The 23,783-nt window shown below is 38.0% G+C and overlaps 1 protein-coding gene across 5 annotated transcripts in view; it reads left to right on the forward strand.

Moving 5' to 3' along the window:
- Positions 1-23,783, forward strand: part of PCGF5 (polycomb group ring finger 5) — a 56,822-nt gene that overhangs the window by 19,378 nt on the left and 13,661 nt on the right. For 2 of the 5 annotated variants that reach the window (XM_035897416.1, XM_035897415.1), the window contains 6 exons: positions 106-408; positions 11,565-11,661; positions 17,394-17,449; positions 17,572-17,631; positions 21,310-21,458; positions 22,785-22,883. In XM_035897416.1, coding sequence (XP_035753309.1) covers positions 297-408; positions 11,565-11,661; positions 17,394-17,449; positions 17,572-17,631; positions 21,310-21,458; positions 22,785-22,883 — 573 coding nt within the window. In that variant the 5' untranslated portion in view covers positions 106-296. Of the gene's footprint in view, positions 1-13; positions 409-11,564; positions 11,662-17,393; positions 17,450-17,571; positions 17,632-21,309; positions 21,459-22,784; positions 22,884-23,783 lie in introns of those variants that run through there. The other 3 variants (XM_009642075.2, XM_035897417.1, XM_035897418.1) reach the window with 2 other exon arrangements.

The following is a 23,783-nucleotide window of genomic DNA, read 5'->3' on the forward strand; positions in this document are numbered from 1 at the left end:
CGTTACGTAAGTTGTGACCCGGTGCCCTGCCGGGGCCTGGCGACACCCGTCCTGCGGGGCACGGCCGCCGGGCTGACAGACCCCTTCTTCCCACGTGTGTCGCAGGTAGGAAGATGACTCGCCTGGCGCAGGAGTTACGAGCCCCGTCCCAGTGAGACCTCCAGAATTAAGAGCAAATGCGTGGGGAAGTCCCGCCGCCCAGGGCAGCGTCGCAGCTCTCGTGAACCGCAGGCATCGACGCCTCTCATACTTGCTCCTCTGGCCCGAGCACTCTGCCAGCGTTTCCTACCCCACGAATGGCTACTCAGAGGAAGCACTTGGTGAAAGATTTCAACCCTCATATCACCTGCTATATCTGCAAAGGCTATCTCATCAAGCCCACCACAGTAACTGAGTGCCTCCATACCTGTAAGTAGTGCTTTGCAAAATATCCCTCCTTCGTAAGTGATACCTCACTGAAGTATTACGTGTTTCATGTGATCTCTGTGCCGTTTTTTGTTTACTTCTGAAGTGTTGCAGGAAATGCTGTGCAGTTTCTGGTGGAGTTTCCTAGGCGCTGGTCTGCCATTTGGGTTGTCTTGAGGGCATGTCGACTCTGCTTAACACCTTGCAGAATAAAGACACCCCTTTTCTTTCCCCCAAGCTAGTGGTGACGGTGCTGGCTCTAGCCCCACACGTGTATCTTTGTGGCCTGGCTGATCTCAAGTGAAATCGTTAGGTCGGGTGTGGTAGTTTGATAGTATGACTATGCTTTTGAAACTTAAGCCAATGTGTCTGTTGGCAGTGTGCATGATGGATACACCAGTTTGGTCAGTACTGGCTCATATCTCTCTCTAATGTGTTCCATAGCACAATGGATAAAAATACTTGAAAGTTGGCAAAATATTTATTTAGGGAGTAGATCTCTGAATGAAACTGACTCAGGAAAGATTACTCAGGTTGTCTTATGCTCCTAATACTTTCTAAAACAGTTGTATGAGTTATGTTAAACGTATGAACAGCCCTATCAAACTCAGTCAGCTTACTTCCACAAGCTAAGTTACTTACACACTTGAATTTTTTACATCTATTCCTGAATAGAAGATAGTTTGCTTGGACTGTCTTGAGAATTTGGCGTCTTTCCAAATAAAATTTGAATTCTTCTAGAAGAAGTGTAAGGGGAACTGTATGTTTTCTGGTAGATTTCTCATTTTTAAACCTTTAATAAATGTTAGTTAAAAGCCTTGCCTTAGCATTTCCCATAATTTCTGCGCAGTGTTGTTACTGCACTTATTGTCTTCACTGTTCATTTTTACATTATGGTGCTATGTCCTGAGTGTATCAAGCACATAGAGAATGAAACCATATCATTTCTATATCTTGTTCGTACTACAAAGGTAATGTTGTTTACCGTTACAATAATATTATTTTTAGTTTAGTTTTTGAGGAGAAAAAAGTAGTGTTGAACTGACTTTTTCCAAGTCTAATATCAGCTAAGGGTTATAATGCGTTTTGTGGTATTCTTCTGTTCTGGGTTACTTGGTAAAGGAATTTAACTTCAGGAGGAGAGAAGTTAAGCAAGTTGTCCTTATAAGAACTTGAAATAAAACATGAGGGGGAGAGGCATATTAGCTATTATTAAATTATCTTTCCCTTTAAAGAAATTGGAAAAATTCCAGCATTAGTCAATTTTTTTTATGGTTGAAGTTTAATAAACAGTAGTAACTTTTAAAAGGTTGGGCTGAGGGGGAAAAAGTTGCATCAGAAATCAGCTCAGGCTTAGGGAAAAAAATAGGTTTTGTTATGGTATCTTTCTGTTTAGATAATTTGTTTGTTTGTTTACTTTTACTCCCGTTACAAAATAATGGCAGGAGGAGTGGGGGTTTTTCTCAGCAGCATCTGTTTCTTTTGTTCACTTGTAGATTGTGAGCTCTTCACTGAGACAGCTCTGTTACTGCCTTGTCCCCAGATGAGCACGCATGAATTTTACTGAGCTGCCATACAGTTGCACAGGTCTCCTCCCAGAAAAGCTGCCAGGTGTTTGGGTCATGAAGTAGAACTGCAGGAAAGAAGGTGGTGTTTCTTTAAAGCAAAGTTTAGTTGCCAAAATATGAAGCCTACAATGATGGAAAGGAAAATGAAAAACTTCAAGTGGTGATATGGAAGTCCTGTGTTTGTAGAGAAGAAGGTGATCTGTATGTGGCAGAATTTGGGAAGATACTCTGATAAATGATTTTATATTTTGGCTTTTAGAAAATATTTAAACTTTTTTTTTTAAACACAGGTATGGCTCTTCAGTCACATCCAAACAGTTACCACAAAATACAAGGATTTTAACTGTCCTTGGGTATTTGTCTTTACTACTAATTGCCGTAATACAAAACAGCATTGCACAAATGATCAAAATCTGCAGATATTAACAGTTTAAGAAGCAGCATAAATTCATTAGATACTGGGAGCACAATGTATTACTCTGGACAAGATGAAAAGCATGAATTGACATAGATGGTCTCCAGTGATCATAGAGGAACTAACATGATCAGTAGTAACCAAATCAATTAGCGGTTAATTCGCAGCTTCTGTGTTGCTGAAAAATGTGAAGTAGTAGAGTTCTGCTCTGAGAAACGTGTGCCTTTTTAATAAGAGATGTTTCTGATCGGGTTTTTGGAAGTGTTGGACAGACAACTCCACCATTTCCTGGGAAGAGTAAGTGCAACTTGGGCATCAGCAGTACAAACTTTCCTATCTCTGTTGGGAAGGAAGTGCTTATATTACTGCAAAATAATTAATTATTCTGCAAATTCAGTGCTTCATTTCTTTTCTGCTACTTGCAACAGAATGGTTTTGTCTTATGGACTCTGAGACGTTTTTTCCTAGTCTGTTATATAGTTGTCAAGGGTGTTTTAAGAACTACTGGTTGAAGCAGGCTAGATGTCGGCTAGAGGGTATGTCCCATCATCTCTCTCCAGTCATTCCGTCATTTAGTACAGTGTGCACTTAAAAACTTGGAAAATAAACTTTCCTCAGGAACATTCTTTAGTGTCCTAAAAAATACCAGATTGTTTATGCAATCATAGAAGCGTTTGATTGAAGGGACATCTGGAGGTTGTCTAGGCCAACTTCATGCATGAGGCAGGTTAGTTGCCAACACTATACCAGGTCAAGCCATGGCTCTGTATAGCTGACTTGTGAATTTCCAAGCATGGAGCCTCCACAGCCTCTCTCAATAACCATGTCCAGTGCTATGCTCTCTACTTAGTGAAGAAGTTTTTCTGAATGTCCTACCAAACAACAACTTGTGCCCATTGCTCCTTGTGATACTATTTGCTACTACTGAGAAGAGCTGGGCTCTATCACTCCTGTAACTGCTGTTCAAATGGTATAGGCTGTTAGTAGATAACCTACTAGCCTCAACCATGATTCACTTTTGATAAATCGATATTGCATATTCCCGATTACATTTTTTTCCCTTGTGTAGTTGGAAATTGATTCCAAGGGACATGACGTGATCAGCCATCTTACCAGGGAGCTAAGGGAGACTGTTTACGATCGGACTTGATGATCTTAAAGGTCTTTTCCAACCTAAACCATTCTATGATTCCATGTTTAACTGTGGTTACCTGGGTCACGCTTCCCATCTTCATTAAAGGCTGGCATAACGCACTACCCTTTTCCAGTCAACAGGCACCTCCCATAATCGCCATGGCTATGGTGATAAGCTTTCAGCTTAGTGAATCCTACCTGGCCTGTAGATTTGAATACATCCAGCTTTTCTCAGCAGGCCATAACCTGCTGCTCTCCAGCTGCTGGTCATCCGTCTCCTTCCCAAATCATGCTGGTATGCATGGAGATCCGGGATCAGGCTCTGCCTGTGAAGAACAAAGCTTAAACCTTTCTGTATAATCTATTCCTAAATTGTTTCCCTCATTCATTAACAGACCCACAATTTGTCTGAACTTCCTTCAGCTACTGGCCTACTTGCAGAATCCCTTTATGTCCCTCATCAGTTTTAGTTATGGCTGGGCTTTGGCCTTCCTAATTTTGTCCCTAAGTTCCAGAGCAATGATTTGATATCCTTTTGTTTCCCATCCTTGTTTCCACTTCTAATATGCTCTATTTTTGCATATTAATTAGGAAGCTTGTGCACTGAGAACTGCTTGTGCACTAAGCAGTTCTTCTGACAAAATGCCCTGTACAGTGGGCTGGTTTGCTTTTGAGGTCTAAATAAATTATCTTTAAAAAAACCAGCCGGCTCTCCCAAGTACCTTTCTTTCTAATGATACCTTCCTTGGGAAATCTGAGTAGCAGTTGCTTAAACAAGCTGAATTCCCACCTCCTGAAGTTCAGAATCCTAACTCCGATATTTAACTTTCTATCCTTCCTCGAGATCCTGAAGTCAGTCATCCTGTGGTTGCTGCAAGGCAAGCTGCCATCTGCGGCTGTATTCATCACCAGTTTTTTCCCTGTTTATGAGCAGCAGATCAAGTGGTGCATGACTCCTAGTTGTTCTCTCTAGTATTTACCATAAGAAATTGTCAACTAATGCAGTCTAGGAACTTTCAGAAATGACCTTCCATGCAGGAAAATGACCAGAGATGTAATTTCCAACATCAAACCAATAATCTTGCAGCCATAGTGTTTTTCAGATTTTGCTAAAAACTTATGCTCTCACCAGGAGATCCCAAAAGAACTTTAATGCAGCAAAATTTCCCACCCTCAGACAAGCAAGCTGAGCTGCTTTCGTACTCCTCCTCCTGCAGAAGCTTCAGTCAATGGCAGGTAGCAGGTCTGTCTTATTTTGAAATAGAAGATTTCAACCCAAAAAGTCTTTCATGATCACCACATACTGAAATTATCTCTCCCTTTTAACAGAAGGGAATCCAGTCTGGCTGTCTGGTAATTGTAATTAACAGTGGAGTAATCTCACATGTACAGTTTCTGAGAAGGGTGGTTAAGTATATTGAAGTTTTCTGTTCTGTTTTTATGCAGACGCTTTTCCTAAAAGTAAGTGCTTTTAAAGCAGGTTTAAGGTAGCTAATTAAATACTTCATTAAACATGCCAAATGACTTGTTACGTCTCTGTGCCATCACTGAGATGGGTTTGATGTTCCACTAGCTGTGCATATCCTGTGCCCTTCCTTTGCTCACTGGATCAAAGAGAGATTAACTTTGAGAGAGGAGATTCTTTGGAAGAATTCAAAGGATGAGTTCTGACAAAGAATTTGTCCTACAATTAACTAATTAAACTTTCTCTTGTAGAATTTTTTGTTTTAAAAAAAATTCAATATGAAGTTTTATTTAGCTACCTTGTTAATCAGCATTTAAAAAATAACCTAGGAAGAGTCTTCTCATTAAACAATACGTGTGTAGATATGCGTAAGAGATGTACTTTTTTTGTTTGCATAAGATGACATACAGCACAGTCCTGACACTTGCATCTGTATTTTTCAGCTGATTACAAAGATCTGAAAGAATGTGTGAACCAGATATCTTTGTACTGGAAAATGTAGCATGGTGTAGCATGTTATGGTTGCCAGCTAATTAGCATATGTCACACAAGTACTTTTATCAGCTGTAGTAAATCAGCCTATGTGAGTTTAACTTTTATTGTGACTCATCTGAAGTGTCATAGTACAACCATGAAATTCAGGTCTTCATTTCACTGGCACGTGTAGCACATACCTCAAAATTCTGCAAACTGTGTACATTTTGGTTAAGCTGGGGTTTTTTGCCTGTTTGCTGCCCCACCGTGACCTACAGTAAAGCAAGTGAAACCATGTCATTTTGTACCAGAAGCATGAAAGGGGTTTGGGTTGGGTTCCCCCCCCCCCCCCCCCCCGAGGTGGTAAATTAAATATATCTGTCATTTAATTGTGTTTAAAGACTCCCTTTTTCCCTACCCTTTTCATCCAATACTTAGACTTCATCCCGTTCTCTGAAACTTCAAAGTGATAGGCTTTGAAAAATACTCAGTGTTTTATATTGAGCATAACAGAAGATGATTATGTCTGTCATATCTGAAAATACTGGTTGATGATCCTACTCCTACTAGGAGTATCACATACCAGTTTATTATTCTTGAGTGCTAGAATTTATGTGTATTTTTTACTTTTACATTGCTATTGGTAAATCACATTTAGTTTTGACAGGCAAATCCTCATAGCACCAAAGCTTTAACATGAGAAAAAGCAAAAGTTGTTCTAGATTACTACAGTATTGATTTACAGTTTCAAGGGGTTTTTCATGGTATAAGATGACCTCATGATTTGAGCTGTCTGCACAAAGACTTGATCCAGATCTGTATGTTTGTTGGAGTAGGGAATACATCCACATAGGTCTGGCTTAAGATTCTTGATTCCCTATGATGTTTTGTCTGTATATATTCTACTCAGAGTACTCTCACACTGGAGAGTAAGCTCTTCATTAATCATTAGCCCCTTTCTTGGACCATGCAAGGGTGCCATCTTCTCCCAAAAAAGGTATAAAGAGAGCACATGAATATATTGAGTCTGAGGAATTCAGTTCCTTTCCATAGATCGGTTTCTACTATAAATATTTCTTCAAGTTACATTATTGTGGATTTTAACAGGCTTTATGTTTAGCAGTGTTTAATATTTGGGAGGTTTGGGGGAGTCAATCATCTGACTTTAAAAAAGTGTGTTAGTTATCTATCCTGTGGTATGGAGTTCTTCTGAACGGTCATCATTTCAAATGTCTTCTGGGTGTAAATGAAAGCCATAGCTCAGGTAGGTCCTATTTGTCTTCAGTTTGGAAAGTAAACAAAAAGCCTAGCAAAGCCAAGTTTAAAATATCTTTACAAGACAAATCAGTGAGTCCTTTCCAAAGCAGTCAGATCAGTGTCATCTCATCACAGAGTTCGAGAGCTTCTCTGACGTGAATGGAGCAGAGATCCCAAGAGCAAGTGGAGGGAATTAAATTCTCTTCAAAGAGGGAAATGCTTTATGAAGGAGGCTTACAGAAAAAAAGAAACTACTCTGGTATTGATATGAAGCCACTGGTAATCCATTTGAAGAATTTTTCTGCTAATCCTCTTAGAGTCTCCATTGCTAAAAGTTTCCCCAATAAGAGAAGGTTAGGGGTTAGCCTTATCGGTTCCAAAATTAATATTGACCAATACCAATTACATTTGTACCACTTTTTCCATGTTTTTAATTCTTTATCAATAATTTAAAATTGGTGTCAGGTTTGAAAGACTGACTCCATGGAGATGCTGCTGTTTCCACCGGACAGGAGGCTTACCAAAAAAAAAAGTTAAAGACCAACTCCTTCCTTTATTATAGGAGTTAGCAGAAGAGGAACTCCATCTCACTTGCAGTTCTCCATTGAAAAGGGAGTTATCCCTAAGCTCAGTTTCTGTGAAGTCAAGTCAGAAAAGGTCTATAGAGTGAACCAAACCCTTTTGTTACTTACCTCAGCCACTTCCAGCTGAATTTCCATATGGTCATTATTCACAGCTGTGTTAGACTTCACAACTTCATCATCATACTAGCTTCTCAGACTTTTTCCCCACACTCTTTAAATTGAGGTTCCTCAACTAATGGAATTTCTGAGCTAGCAGATTATTCCTAACCTTGTGGTTCTCATCAGTATTGTCATCACCCGCCACTAATCTGGGCACTTTCTCCTGACAGAAGTAGTGTATGATCTCCACCTCCAGCACAAGGTAGGTACCAGGATTATGAGATACCAGGTGCTGCAGTTGAAGAACTCAATTGACGGTAGCACATTCCACAGGTTCCTTGAGAAGTTTGGGCAGAATATGGTTATTTCATTCTCATTGACGTCATCCAAGAAGTGCTTATTCTAGGACTCTTATTTCAGACTTTTACTATATCTGACATCAGATTTAATAGGTTAATCCTATTGAGTCCTTTGGTTTACTTCACACAGACCTAGTATCTCTACATTTAATTGCTTTGATGCTCTCTAATTTAATAATATAGAAGAATTATGCCCCAAAAATGTCCTGATTTTTTTTTTCTTGATAAATAGGGAGAAGACATCTTCTCCATTAATGAATGAGGAAGGTACAATTTTCAACAATGTTAACTACTTCCATTCATGGCAATATTTCCTTTTCTAGACTATCTTCTTTCTAAAAAACTATGGGTTGCTTAAATAAATAAATGTAATTGCAGTTTAGCCACTATGTCTGCATATGGTCTTCTGTTTGAAATATTTTTAATTTTTTGCAGCAATTACATATTATTATCAATTAAAGAGCCTTCTCCATCATGGTTTTGTGCCACATTGTCTTCTGTTTTGATTTTCCTATCGTGTTTAGAGTAGGATCTTTTTATGATTGGTTCATTTTTCAGTTCTTAAGAAGAGCAAGATAAATGAATGACACGATACCAGGATGGCCTATTTCAGAAAGAAAAGCTCACTTCATCCTAGCTTTCTTCTGAACACTGTATCAGAATTTCATATTAGTTAGTGTTATTGGCTGTTGGTTTTTTTTCAATTCAAATGACATGTCATGCTCATGATTTAGCTGGAGCTTTTTTTTTTTTTTTTTTTTTTTTTTTACAATCTTCAGGACTAATGGTAGTATCAAAAAAAGTAAAGGTACAGTAATTTGTATTGTTTGAAGATAAGCAAAAACATTTTTTTTGGAGAATATTACATTATGTTGTTTGGCCAGCCAATCAAATTCTACCTGTGCACTTGAATGGTGTTGGTCGCTGCTTGCAAGTAATTCAGGTCTGGACACTTGTAGGGTTTCTATTTATTCCATACTACATGGTTTTACAGAGCATTATGTCTTATGGCAATGCCTGTTCAAAAAGTGTAACTCTGGGAAAGTGGTGATGCTGCTTCATCCATCTGTGACTCTGACACCCACTTGTGACACTTCCTGACCTCAGGGAACCAAGCATGCACCCTGTTATCTCGCTACAGGTGAGAGGGCTTTTGGTTTACTACACGTTACTCTGCAACACCCCTTCACCTCTAGGGCTGTGTACCTGAAATGAAGGTACACTCTTACCTTTGAAGGTGCTGGAAGTTATGCTTAGAATCAGGATATTTGTTTAAAGGGAGCATTGCAGAGCAGATTCATGGCGCCTTTTGGTGAGCAATGTCATGTTATCTATTTACTTTAAAATCTTATAAAACTTAAACCATTTTAAGGTAAAGTGCAGAAAAAAATAGTTGTGAAATCTAAAGCAAACAACATAGTTAAAAATGTCTGTAATAGGTGTAGGTGAAGAAATGAAAGAAAATCCCACATCTATTTAATCTTGGCATAGCTAGTTGAAATCAGAAAGCTCTAGCCCTTATCCAGCTGGTGCATTAATTTAAGAAAAGAGAACGGCGATTGATAGTCTTGGAGAGGTGTTTTTTGTATATATTGTACTGTCTGTGCCTCTTCCGTATGATATTGTGGTGCATGGGGCTGGGTTTTGATTAGCGAAGGAACTGAACTAAGCCTTCAGTTGCTCCTTGTGCTTCTTTGTATTTCAGGTGGGAGGTAACAGGAAAGATAGTTCACGTAGTTACGGGAGCTGGGGTGGCTGAGCAGCTACTGATCAGCTAAAGAATTCCACCTTGTGATGCTTGCCCCTGGGTTGAAAATGTGCAGACAGTACAGCTTAAGAAAAACTTGGAGTTGAGAATCTTCATATCTTTTCAATTTCAGAGATAACTTCTGTTATTCTCAGTTCTATCTCAGTCACATTAATGAGGAGAGATCATAGAAGTCTTAACTACGTATATTTTAAGATTTTCAGACTTGTGCTTTAATTTAAGCATGTTCCTAAATATCTCTTGGGCTGGCATGGGGGCTGCTGTGTGGGTGATGAAGTTATCTGTATGTGTAGTAGCAAAATATTTAGTTTTAGGAGTATTAGTTATAAAAAGTTGTTGCAGGTACAGAACATCACATTTGCTGCTCTGTACTAGACTTCTTACCCTGTGGAATTGTTAGGGAATGCATGTGCAGAAATCAATTAAGTCTAGTAATTTAACAAATTATAAAAGATCTGTGGTATAAGAAGAGTTTCGTGATTACAGGTTCTTCCCATCTGTATGCCAGTGCAAAATACTCTGCAACTTGAGGTTAAGAAAAAATTAACTCGTACCCTGAGGGCTGAAGGGTGCTCTCATAGCATCAGTGTTCTCGGCTGTTTTGGAGTCCCCCTGTGCAGAGGACAGCACCGCTGCACCCCAGTGACCGGGCTCGTTTGGCAGGGCTGGTGGGCTTCCTGAGCTCACTTTATGAACTCATCGGAAATCTGCCCTGCATCCAGCGCTGCTGGAGCCGTTGTGCTTGGGGAGAGCGCCAAGAGCCAGCCCAGAGCTCTGATGTCGTCCGTCAGGCTTAAAGGGGAAAGTTCATTGTCATTTCAACCAAAGCTATGAAGTTAATGCCCCTAATTTAGTGTTTTAAAGCAGTTGGAAAAAACACATGCACTGAGGGTTTTAATGTGTGTGCATTATCAGCTGATTTGCAGTAACTCTTCTGAGCATACTAAGGCAAAGATAAATGCAGGCTTCACTTGCTAGGTGACATTTGTTAAAGGAGTTTCAAGATTCCTCAAAGTTTGTCATATAATTAGGATTTACCAGCTTGGTTTAGAGGTACTCTTAGTTCCTTAGGTAATTGATGAAAGAAATTACAGTGTTTCAGCAGAAAACATATTGCAGTTGCAGCAGCCCATTTATTTTTTCAGCCCATTTACTGATGAATTTGCAGTTCTCGTTTCACTTTAGGTGAAGTAATAATAAACAGAGGATAGAGTTTATCTCCATCCAGAATGTTGTAACGCAATAATAATAGCAGGCATATTTGTTCTCATCAGCTTGGCTTCCATTTTCTTATTAATGGCAGTAAAATCTACAGTCTGCAATTAATCATTTGGAAGCAACAGTAGTGTAGCACCTTGTTTAGTTTAATTTCAGTTTATTGGATTTCAAATTCACATTGTTATTGGTTTGGGGTTGTTTATACTTGCCGTGGTCGTGATCCTGATTTTTCATTGTAAGATTCAAGTATTGAATGTTTACTCTAAGTTCTGTTGTCATTGGTTTTGAAGGCGCTATGTCAAAAGGGAAATGTAGCCACTTCAACCCTGCGTACAATTTGTGTGAACTTTTCTCTTACAACAGGTATTTATAGCAATATTTTCAGTTGCCAGCAACACTGTTGAAAAGAAAATAATGTGCAGAAGTAATTTTCAAATCATCTCAAGTGATGGGTGGCTCCACTGGCCCAGAGCTCCCCAGCATGCACTTTCTCACAACCTGCTCTTTACATGTGCTACGTGGTATGGGGTTTGCATTTTATGATGCTGGGAGAATTATAAGTAGTAAAAATCCTGCATACTTTAGAGCAGCACTTGTCTAACCTGTTCTGCTGAGCTCAGCGTCTTGCCAGAGCAGAACTAGCTATGGCTTTGAGGAAGTGGGTAAGGTACATTGTAATTATTTGCTTAAAATAATACTCTTTTATCTTTGATGCATGAAGTACTTAGCTGCTATCATTAGGTCATGTTCAAGCAATATTATTTAGATCTTAGTCTAAGGGGTTTTTTTAATCTTTTTTTCTTTTTTTTGTCCCTCAGTTTGTAAGACTTGTATTGTTCAACACTTTGAAGACAGCAATGACTGTCCCAGGTGTGGCAACCAAGTGCACGAGACCAATCCACTAGAAATGTTAAGGTAAGATGACATTGCATAATGTTTGCTGAAATGGAACAACAGCAAATAACAAATAAAATCTTGTTATCTTTATCCTGAAAAGGAATTCAAGTTTTTGCTTATTTGTAAAATATATGCATCAACTGTTCATGGCCATATCTTCTTTCAATTTTTCATCTCCCAGTAAATTGTAAATTGAGTTTTTTCAGATAGAGTAAAAGGAGGAAAGATAAGGGAAAGACACAGAAAGGCTGGATATATTGTACAAATGAAAATAAATACTTTACTACTTCTATTAAACAAGTAAATGAACCAGATACCTTGTATTCTTTACATGAAATTAAAGTCTAGAGTTTCTTCTTTCAAATGCATCCCAAACTGCAACTTTTTTCTTCTTAGACCAATGTAGAGAATGAATCATGCAAATAACTGAATGTTTTCCAGAGCGTAGATTTACCAATTTGAATTGAAATCTGCTGTCAGATTAATGAAAAGACACTCATGAAAAGAAAGTTTTGATACTGAAGTGCCCTTTCTTGAGAGTTTGCATTTTTTATATCACAATAACACAGCTTTGTTTAAACAATTATTTTTCTTGAAATTCTGGATTCGCTTTTAGTAATGTTATGTTGAAACAAAGGTGATAGCCATCCTACAAGTACAGTACAGAGAAGTAAAGAAATTGCATCGTAAGTGGAAGAACTTCATGTTTTCCTAAAATGATGAAGCTGCTCCCTGCCCTCCCTCCCTCCCCGCCCCCAATATTATTAGTTTGTATTACTGTTGTGAACTTAGGAAGAAATATTCTTACATTACTGTTAAAAAAATTATTTACATGTGGAATTTACTTGGGTTGGTATTATTTCCTGATGTTGTTGTTTGCTACAATTTGTCGTATTTTGCCTTGATTTTTGACTGATACGTGTGTGCAGAGCAATTCTCATGCTTCAGCTATGTACAAAGAGGATAGGTGAGAGAGATTAAATCCAGCAACTCTGAAGGGTGTCATTATCTTAAGTCTTTATCATCTGAATGTTTTTTGGAAGGGTAGAGCTGAAAGGGTTTATGTAGATGTTTACCATAAGTATTTGTCTGATCTCCTGTCAGTGTCTGAGGTGCTGTGTCAGCCGTAACAGAAGATGCTATACAGAGTGCACGAGGCTACTAATAAGCTGAAAACAAAAGCATTTTAGAAATATTTCTTTTATTCTGACAGGACCGATTCTTAGGAGCTGAAAAATGCATTTTCTGAAACATCTAGTAGATGCTTAGTAAAATAATAATATGCTTTAAGCAGGAAATGATAGAAGGGTGAGAAAAGTTGAGACCACAAGCCAGAAATGTGGGAAGAGCTATTTTCTCTGCAATTATTTCCTGAAACTCCTTTTAGAGTCCCTGGGTTTATTTTCCAACAAACTGCATATAGCTAGTAGTTTCCTGGTTGTATTTTATGAAACAGTTTTAAACATTTGCTAAACTAATAATCAGAAGACCACATGAGCAGTGGAATGAAATTATATTTTTTTGGATGTTGCCTGCATAACTTAATACATGTCTTACACTCTGACTGCAGAGACCAGCCCAATCATTGCTCAAGAATGCAGTCATTTTCTGAGAAATGGTGTTGAGCGCTCCAGATAGTATTTTTAACCGAGATCTTTGAGATAAACTTTATAAACTACTTTATAAACTCAATTCTGAACAACTTCATAACTACTTGGGGTTTTTAGATGTATCTTTGAGTTGGCAGCACTTAGGGTCTGTTGAAACTATAAGCCTAAGTCTGAAACTCAACACCGAGCTCTAAAATGAAAATCTAGGAAGAACATTACATTCTAGAATTCGCTTTCCTGATTTGTCAGAACTCTGCATTATCAGTATTCGGTAGGGTCTGGGTTGGTTATACCATGAGGGCAGGCTTCTTTTTTTCTTGGTAGCGTGCTTCTTTGGATGCAAGTTTTCCTGAGGGATAGTCTTCATTTGCTTCACTTCAGATAATTGGCATTATCAGAGACTAGCTTTGATCTTAAGTCATTCAGTATTGTAGAAGAGATGAAAACAAGAAACTATACGAAGCTGCCATAAATGCTTGGTTCTTCTTTCAGTACATTCTGGTTTGGAGGTTGGAAGATGTGGGGGTGGAAAGAGGTGTGTCTAAAATATTAATGTTCTTGTTTCAGCGTTAACAGGAAGTATCATATTAAATGACTGAGACCAGCTATGGAGTTATGTCAAGTAGTTTCATTCTGGTATGTGAGTGACAGAAATAGAAATCTTTTTTAGAGTGCTCATAGATGTGGATAATGCACTGTAAGATACATCTGAAATTGAGGATCTTTTTATAATTTCCTATTTTTTTCCCTGTAGTTTAAGTTTACTTTCCTTGTACTCAAAGATCAGATAAGTGGGGGTTTTTTTCTGAATTTTTTAAAGTATTGATTAGTATTTACACTTCATAGGGACAAAATAGCTCTTTTTGTTTGGTTTTTGAAAGAAGATGAAGTAATTGACTAGAGTATGAAGGCAGTTCTTGCTGCTGGCACTGTAAATTTGCTAAGTATGCTGGTTTTCTTGCTATGTTAGCATTACCAGTGACTTTTGGTTTGGGCCACTGAAGATGAATTAGAAAGTGCTAAGTAGGAATTCTCAAAAATAAATGTAGAAAAACCGGCATGTATTGTACCATCCTGAAGAACCGTTAGTGGGGTTTTGAATTAAGGTAGTGATGTTCTCTTTTGAAGTTCTTACTTCCTTTCTCTTAATGAGTAAGTTATGAAGATTGAAGCTTTCTTATAATGCAAAATTAATTCCATGTCCAAGACAGGTTCCCAGGTTCCCGGTGCTCTGCTGCGGGAACTTCGCAGAAAGCGGGACCATCTAGTTGCATTAGGTGTTGAGAGGAGAGACTAGAAGAGATAACAGACCATTTGGAAAAGTAGACCTATATTGTTGTCTATCAGAAGCAAGCTGCTCAGAGATTCCACGATTTTGGTTTCCTTCTTATCTGTGAGAAAGTACTCTCTAGGCTGCTTTGGTTTAGGGGAGGTCTGTATCACTTGCTGAAGAATTTTTTTGTTTTGGCCTTACAAGAAGAATCAATTAAAAAATGGATTGTGGTTGTAGCTTAAACGTGGATATTCTTATGGTATGACTGTCTCATGAAGTGACAGATAACACAGGGAACTAGCCTCAAAACAAGATGATTGGGTCATAGGTCTGATTGTAAACTTTCAATTACAAATACAAATTGTGTAAAGAAGAGAACCCGGAATGCTCATATATTTATTATGAGAAGATAATTGTTATCTATTAAAATGTTTTTTAGGCATTCCTTACCACTCAAATCATAGAATCACTTTGGTTGGAAAAGACCTTTAAGATCATCGAGTCCAACCTTTAACCTAACCCTGCCATCCCACCACTAAACCATGGCCCTAAGCACCTCATCTGTCCTTCTTTTAAATACCTCCAGGGATGAGGACTCGACCACCTCCCTGGGCAGCCCATTCCAATGCCTGACAACCCTTTCGGTGAAGAAGTTTTTCCTAATGTCTAGCCTAAACCTGCCCTGGCACAACTTCAAACTATTTCCCCTCATCCTATCACCCGTTACCAGGGAGAAGAGGCCAACACCCACCTTGCTACCCCCTCCTGTCGGACAGTTGTAGAGGGCGATAAGGTCTCCCCTCAGCCTCCACTTCTCCAGACTAAACAACCCCAGCTCCCTCATCCGCTCCTCGTAAGTCTTGTGCTCCAGACCCCTCACCAGCTTTGTTGCTCTCCTCTGGACATGTTCCAGCAATGCAACATTTTTCTTGTAGTGAGGGGCCCAAAACTGAACACAGTATTCAAGGTGTGGCCTCACCAGTGCCAAGTACAGGGGCACGATCACTTCCCTCCTCCTCCTGGCCACACCACTCCTGACACAAGCCAGGATGCCATTGGCCTTCTTGGCCACCTGAGCACACTGCTGGCTCATATTCAGCCAGCTGTCAAACAGTACCCCCAGGTCTTTCTCCACTGGGCCAGTTTTGTTTAATATCTTTATCAATGACCTGGATGAGGGGATTGAGTGTGCCCTCAGTAAATTTGCAGACGACACCAAACTGGGTGGTAGTGTTGATCTGCTCGAGGGGAGGAGGGCTCTGCAGAGAGACCTGGACAGGCTGGATCGATGGGCTGAGGCCAACTGTATGAGGTTCAACAAGGCCAAGTGCTGGGTCCTGATAAAGATATTAAACAAAACCAGCCCTAGAACTGAGCCCTGGGGGACACCGCTTGTGACCGGCCGCCAACTGGATTTAGCTCCATTCACCATGACTCTCTGGGCTCAGCCATCCAGCCAGTTTTTAACCCAGCGAAGAGTACACCCATCTAGGCCATGAACTACCAGCTTCTCCAGGAGAATGCTATGGGAGACTGTGTCAAAGGCTTTGCTGAAGTCCAGGTATACAACATCCACAGCCTTTCCCTCATCTACTAAGTGGGTCACCTGGTCGTAGAAGGAAATCAGGTTGGTTAGGCAAGACTTGCCTTTCATGAACCCATGTTGGCTGGGCCTGATCCTCTGATCATTCAGTCTTCTTCCTACTTTGCCGCTGCTAGTGAACAAAAGGTAGAGAACAGTCGTATGTTTTCTAACAGGCCTATGGTGTATTATTAACAACATGTACACACACATGTATGTGTATATGCAAATATATATAGATATATGTGTCAGTATTGAGATGAAAAGTTAAGGTAGTTAAAAATATACTAAAAGCAATTATTTTATGACTGAATCTCAAGGTACTTAATTTCTCTGGCCGTATTATTTAGTACTTTGTTTTTTCATGGGTTTTTGTTTAGGCTGTGGACAGTGGGAGTTTCTGTTCCCAAGAGAAGGTGTAGAGGGCAGAGGAGAGAAAGGAAGAGGAAACGGCATGGGAGACAGAGGAAACCAAAGGATAAGTGAGACAGGGAGGGAAAGTGGAATTAGAAAGCAAATGATAAATGGATAAGAGAGTAGGTAAAATTCAAGGAAAAGGGAAGAAACATATTTTAGCTTCAGCAACAAAGGTAAATGCACTGTGTCCTCTGTAAGGGACTGTAATAGCTACTTCTGGCACTAATACCGGGATATCACAGGACATGCTTGTGCTGCACACTGTCATCTGGTAGACAAACTCATGGCAGATTTAAATAGTTTAAATGAATGATGTTGGGTACTGAGAACTGTCTAGCCAGAGCAGCATGGATGCTCTGCGGTCTTCTTTATCCTGCCAAGACTGGTTCATCTGTGTGTGGGGAATAGTCTGTTCAGTTTTTCAAAACAGCCTTATCACCAAAGCACTTGAGCACTTAATATGATAATGGAGTTTATAATTTTCATGCTTATTACTCATGACCTGGACCTTAAAATTGGATGCTACTTTTCCAGTTTGTTCATTTTAGTAACACAATTGTTTGCATGTAACAAAACAATGAAAATTTTAGAGTATAATATTTTTCTCTTTTGCTTCGTTTTTTGTCTTTATACATTAAAAAATAAATTACCTGGTTATTTCTAAAAGAAATCCATTCAAGAGGTTGTTGAGATAAGCTTTAATGCATGTTGTCTCTCAAGCTAAAATCAATTGGGTTTTACAGTATGTGTTATTTAGCAGAAATATGCAATTAATTTTATTATTCAAACGGTTTTGTTATTTAAAGGCTAAAAATATTTAAAATACTAGTTTCTACTTAATGTGAAATGTATTTTTTCCCTTTGAAAGGCTGGATAACACCTTAGAGGAAATTATATTTAAGCTGGTGCCTGGACTTCGAGAACGTAAGTTTCTCATTTGGTTTTGGGTACCTGTTTGGCTTGATGGAGGGAATATGGCTATTTCTAATGATGTACCTGTAGTATTGATTTAAAAATTCACTTTACTGTTCTTTGATGTTAACTAGAGGAACTGCAGCGAGAGATTGAATTTTGGAAGAAAAACAAACCTCAAGAAAATGGACAAGGTGATGATTATTTTTCCCCCCCCTCTCTCATTTCTTTGTTGAGTAACATTGCTCATTAAGCCCTGTTTTTTCAAACACTTATGCATGTACATTGTTTTTACTGAATTCAAAGATACTATAGAAACTTGTAATAAATCTATGTAAATGTAATCTGGGCCTTCATGTACTGCTGCTTATCTGTTAAGCAGTTGTTCTACACACACTAGCTGGTTTACCATGATTTTTATTTGCATTTCTCTAAGCTCTCACTTTCAACTCATGTGACTTTCCACTTGAATTCTTAATTTTCTTAATGCAGCAAGATGCAGAGCTACTTCAGTTTTTTATAGATTATTTTCTGTTACTGAATTTGACCAGCTGTTAACTAGGAGGTTGTCAAGAATTAATTATGACAAGTAGCAAAACAGTTTTCCACACATGTTAAACAATTGTTTTATATAGATTCCAAAATGCTTTTTCTTTTTTTTTTTCTTTTCTTTTTTTATTTTTGGAGTTGACCCATGAACTTTGAGAGCTCAGTATTGAGGTGCTAAGTGAGGACTACACCCAACTGGTTTTATGCCCCTTTAATTTGACATCAAGGTTTTGATACCGTAGCCTATTTTGATGTGGACATGTTTAAGAATTTTTGAAAGGCTCCACTAAGCTAAAGAAATAGCTATTTATAGTAAAGGATCACTGTCAAGTAAACATCTTGCAATACTCTTCTGCACTCAATTGTTTATAATAGCTTTTCAACTTTATAACATTTCATTTTCTTTCTGACTAGTTCTGTTGGTTTGGGCATACATTATAAGGGACGAGGTTCTTTTCTCTGTTATATAATTAAATGAAGAATTGCAAGACAGTTTAGATGGAATTATATTGGTTTACTACAACGTACTGTGTAGTGTATACCTGTTGAGTTTTAAAAATATTTAGAAAATACTTTTATGAAATATAGACATTTGTTGACTGTTTAGAAAATAATTTTATGCTAAACACAGAAAAAACATATAATTTGCAAATTTGTATTGTGGCTTACTTTTAACCAATTGATTCTTCTGATTCTTACCTTCTTCCCATAATTTAATGCTAAACCTATTGGAGACCAGTTACTAAGTGTAATGAATTATTGTATCGTTCTGTGAATCAGAGGAAGGGTCTAACTCTAAAATACACTTTTAAGTAGCTACAGATCTGTCCAGCTCTGTTAGTGACTTTGTCCTTGGGCTATGGAAATTTGACTCTACAAACCACGTGAAAGTCATAATGACTCACTGAGACAAATTATGAGCATTTAAACTATTTTCTGTCATAAACAAGCATTTAGAATCTTGCCTGAGAATAAATTATTTGGTGAGAATACTTTCAGTAAGAAGGGACTGTTTCGGTTGCCCATACCATCCCCTGCAATCACATAGTCAGTCTTGGTTAAAGAGTCCATCATTTAGGTATTTACCACAAGTTACAACACAGTTACCAACCCTAGCATCTAAGATCTCGAAAAAAAAATCCCGGGACTTACAATTTTCACATATCAGAAGAAAAAATAAAAACCCAAACAAGGCATATCTCAGGCATTGGTGACTCCACTAGGAGAGTGGTTACTAGAAAGAATTGATGGATGATGATAGGAAACCGAACTGTGGTACAGAGAAAAAAAATCTATTGGTCCTTTCCAGTCTGAACTGGAGAAGGAAGGCAGCAAACGCTTTACATTGACTCACTCTGGCCATCAGTTTTACTCTGAGTATCTGAGAAAAGCAGAGGAAGTTGACAATTTCCAAGGTTTGCAAGAAAGATGAGGGAAAAAAAAAAAAAAGACACCAAATTCCACCTTAAGGAAGGAGGCGTGGAGGTGGGTGGGGAGTTGGTTTGTTTTTCCTGTTCTTGGCTTGATGCTTTTGACTTGGAGAATGCCAAGTCCATTTTGGCGAAATTAAAATTTCTTTTTACTTTTTTTTTTCTTTTTTTTTTTTTTTTTTACTTGTATCATATTGAACTTGTGACATTTTTTGTGTGTGTACCTGTTTCTGGAATGATTTTATGATTGGAAATGTGCTAATTTCCCTAGTTCTGTAGTTGGTTTGCTCTTCAAGACTTTTCAAACTGCGCAACTAAATCTTCCTCCATTATTCAGCAGTGATAACTGTTGAAAGTTTTGTGTGTGTTTGCATTGCCAAAGAATCTGTGAATCAGAGGCAGACTCCTCAGACAAATGCTTGTGACAGCTAGACTGTACCTGCTTTTTTTAAGAGTTTGTTTCCTGGACTTTCACAAAAAGAAAAAAGAAAATCTGTAGTTTGATAATGTAAATTCTATTCATAGCAAGACAATAGGACCAAAACGTATGTATGACACACATTCAACTAAATGTGTCAATAGCTAGTAGGCACTTGGGGACAAATCTTTTATAATTATAAAATACTTAAAAACAGTACAAAAGAAAAGCAATGAATGTAGCTTAAAACTCGTCTTGAATATGTAAATTAAAGAAAGAGAACTAATTACTGTGTCTAGAAACTTTGGCATAGCTTGATATTTTCTAAAGTTTTCATTCTATCTTCTCATCTTAACTCTTCTAAGTGACTTGAAGGAAAACAGCAGAATTTTATCTGAAAGTTTTCCAGGAAATGCAAAAATAGCTTATTCAAGTTACTTGTGGTAAAGTTTTATTCCAACAGAGAGCAGCCTTTGTTTCAAATCAAAATAAATAATTTGAGGATGGAGGAAAAAACATGTATATAATAGGGTTATTGTATACTGTATTGTATACTCCGTTTTATGGTTCATTTTATGGTTATTTACAAACATTGTGGCCTTATCTAGATGTACTTGCTAGTCTTAGCATTCGAGTGTTCAACTTTGAAAACTGTAGGAGATGGTACCTTTTCCAAAGAGATTTTTAAACCAGGAATCAATGGAACATGTAACAGCATCAGTGAAGAGCAATAACATGGTATCTGTGATTATATAGGATACACGTGCTCTGCCAAAAAACATGGGGACCATTCCTCTTTTCTTATATTTTCTGTTTTTAGAGGGGAGAAGTAAGTATATGGCTCTTTAGTTACAAAATCCTTCTGGAGAGAGATACCTGGAGACACCTGGAGTTTTTCCAGTGACATTACTTAGACCAGGTCAAAAGTGGATGAAAGTTCAGTTTTCTCTTGTCTTAGTTTACTTCATGATAACATTTCAGGAACTTGTCTCCACTGGGTTATTGCGGCAGACTGTTAATATGAGTCGATAACCCATGTTACTGTGATATACAAGTGTTGGGATTACTTATTCCACTGTTTATGTAAAAGCAATATTTTTTGGCAGTGAACTGCCACACCATAAGAGTAGGACTATGTGGTTGAGTGGTCTTGATGCATGCGCAGTTGCAGGGTTTTAATCACTGGACACAAACAGAAGTAGACAGCCATAACCATTAGTGGTCCATCCACCTAATTATTTTCTGTCACATAGAAATCAGTTGTTTGCATATTAAATAACATTTCAGTAGTAAAACTTGGTTCTCAGAGATTTGTAAATTGATCAATTTAAGAATGCACTGAATTAAAATTGTATAAAGTTAATTTGAAGAAAAAATATACTCTTTAAAATAAATATTACTTTAAATATGTGTTTGTTGCTACTGTGACTTTTAATTATTTTACACTTAAATAACAGGATCTTCATATTTTACAGATGAAAGCCCAAAAGCTGATAAACCCAAAGTAGATGAGGAGTGTGATGAAAATGAAGAAGATAAAGACTATCACAGGAGTGACCCACAGATTGCTATTTGCCTCGACTGTTTACGCAACAATGGGCAGTCAGGAGATAATGTAGTCAAAGTGAGTAGTACAGATAATCTGTGCTGTTGTTATTGTTGGCAGAACAGCATCTTACCGGAACCAAATAATTTTATAAACAATAAACTTTAATATGGTGCCCTGTCTCCACTGCCACGCTTATTTAGTCCTTCTGGTTGAAACATTTCAATGCATCTTGGAATTTTGTAAAAAATACAATTCCATACAGAATCCATGTGACAGTGGATTATTTTTTTTTTTATGGATTATAGTTTTGCAGTCTACAGCTTTGATGATACATAACTGCATTACACAACAGATTACAGTATACCACAGAGGTACTTAAAAAGCAAGTTGTTGGTGAGCTGCCTCACACTTTGAGGATTGCTGTCTTACCATGCCAGCGTGAAGCTGCTTTTCAGATATGTTGTGCACTGGGATCCAGGTCTTCTGAGCTGTAAACCTGATTCTGACACTGCTGTGTTGTCTGTGGCCTCGGGTAGGTCACTTCCAGCTGTAAAGTGTGTAGGGTAATACCTGCTAACTGCTGTTTTAAGAATTAGGGGTATTTGGTTTCTATTCATGAAGGGAAGATTCCCTGATGGTACTGAGGCTAGAAGAAGGTGTTTAGAAATGCTCTTGGATTTTAATAATGTTTTATTAAATTACAAAGACAAGAATTAAAAAAAAAAAAAGAAATTGTCTGATAAAACACTATTTATTTTCCATGTACTATGTTACATGTATAATTTTGGAAGTTCATACACAATAAGAAGGTTTTGATTCAGCAAGAAAACATGTATGTGTTATCACTGTCTGTTTATGCTATATACAGTAAGAAATCTGTATCTTCATCACCGTGTAGGTTTCCAGCTTACCTGCTGAATCAAAAATATTAGGTTCTGGATCACAGAATCTGTGATAATAGATCACATCTCAAGTTTGTGACTTCCTTGTATTTTACCTAGTTTTTACTTCCTTTTTCTCTCAAGGACTGAAGAAATTCTAAGAAATGTTAACATGTATGACCCCCAATGTAACAAACACAAACACTTAGATTATTTAAGTTCTTATGGTGCTTTTGGTGGGGTGTTTTGGTTTTTTTCTTTTCTCCCATCTGTATCTTTTGGAAATTCCTTTAAGAAAAAAAGAAAGGTTAAATGAACTTGTCATCTTGTAAATTTTGGGGGAAAAAAAAAAAAAAGTGAACAAAAATGATCCTATGGTGCCATTATAAATTAGAGAGTTAAGTAAAATTGGTTCCTGGTTGAAAAAAATGATCAATTACAGCTGTTCTTGCAGTAAAGATTGCTTACATGTTCCAAAATTTCTAACATGTTTTTTTCTGTTTTGTTGCTGTTGCTTTAGGGTTTAATGAAGAAATTTATCCGCTGTTCTACTCGAGTGACTGTGGGAACTATCAAAAAGTTTCTCAGCTTAAAATTAAAACTTCCAAGTTCTTATGAGGTATATTTGAAAGAACGATGCTTGTATTTTTATTTCCCTGCAAAGTATTAGGTTTTTATGAAATTTAATTTAATCATATTTGAACTTGAGGAATATTTTTTTAGCCCAATGGTTAAAAGTAGAGTGCTGTTCAATATTCCGAGTTACATTTTCTGCCCTTAAATGAGAAGTGATCATTCTATCACAGCAACTAAAGTTGCTAATCAAGGAACTCATACAGTTCTAGTAACTTCAGTTTGTTGCTTGCCTGTGAAGGAACAGATCCATTAGGTTTTGATATTTTTGTGTAAAAAGTAAATGCTTTCTCTTTCCATGTGGCTAATAAAAAGTCACTTAATACTGTTTTGGGCTAGTAGCTACAGGGGAAAAAGAGACATCAACTAGGCATACAACTAATAACTCTGCAGTTTCATTTTCTTTAGATCTAAGAAACTATCCAGTAATTATGAAGAAGTGAGGAGCAATACCATTTGAATCTTTCAAAATGCAGATACTTTTTTTGCACCTCCTCTGGAATTAGGTGGAATTTGATGGAGAGAGGGTCTTCGCTCCATGACTGATTTGATCTTGACCAAGACCGTTCGCTGGGGGGACTTGCTAACGTGATAGAAGTTGTGATGCAGGGTGGAGCTCGGAAGTGTGAGACTCCTGCCCCTGCTTTCCCTCTTCCCAGGGATACAGGAATTTTGACCTCAGGGCAGGCTATTTCTTCACCAGTTCTCTTAGAGGAGTCAGTGACTCCACGAACTGCAGGCTGCCTCTAGCACAAGTGGCAGCATCGCAGCTTTGGCCAGAGTTAGGTTAGGTTAGGTTTGGCTGAGGTAGGTTGGGTGCACAGGTTATTGCAGGAGTTTGTCACACTGTCATGACACGTTGATGTCTCTGACACCTTAATGGCTT

Source organism: Egretta garzetta, unplaced genomic scaffold, assembly GCF_000687185.1.
Source record: "Egretta garzetta isolate BGI_Z169 unplaced genomic scaffold, ASM68718v1 scaffold56, whole genome shotgun sequence".
In the NCBI taxonomy this organism is placed as follows: Eukaryota; Metazoa; Chordata; class Aves; order Pelecaniformes; family Ardeidae; genus Egretta; species Egretta garzetta.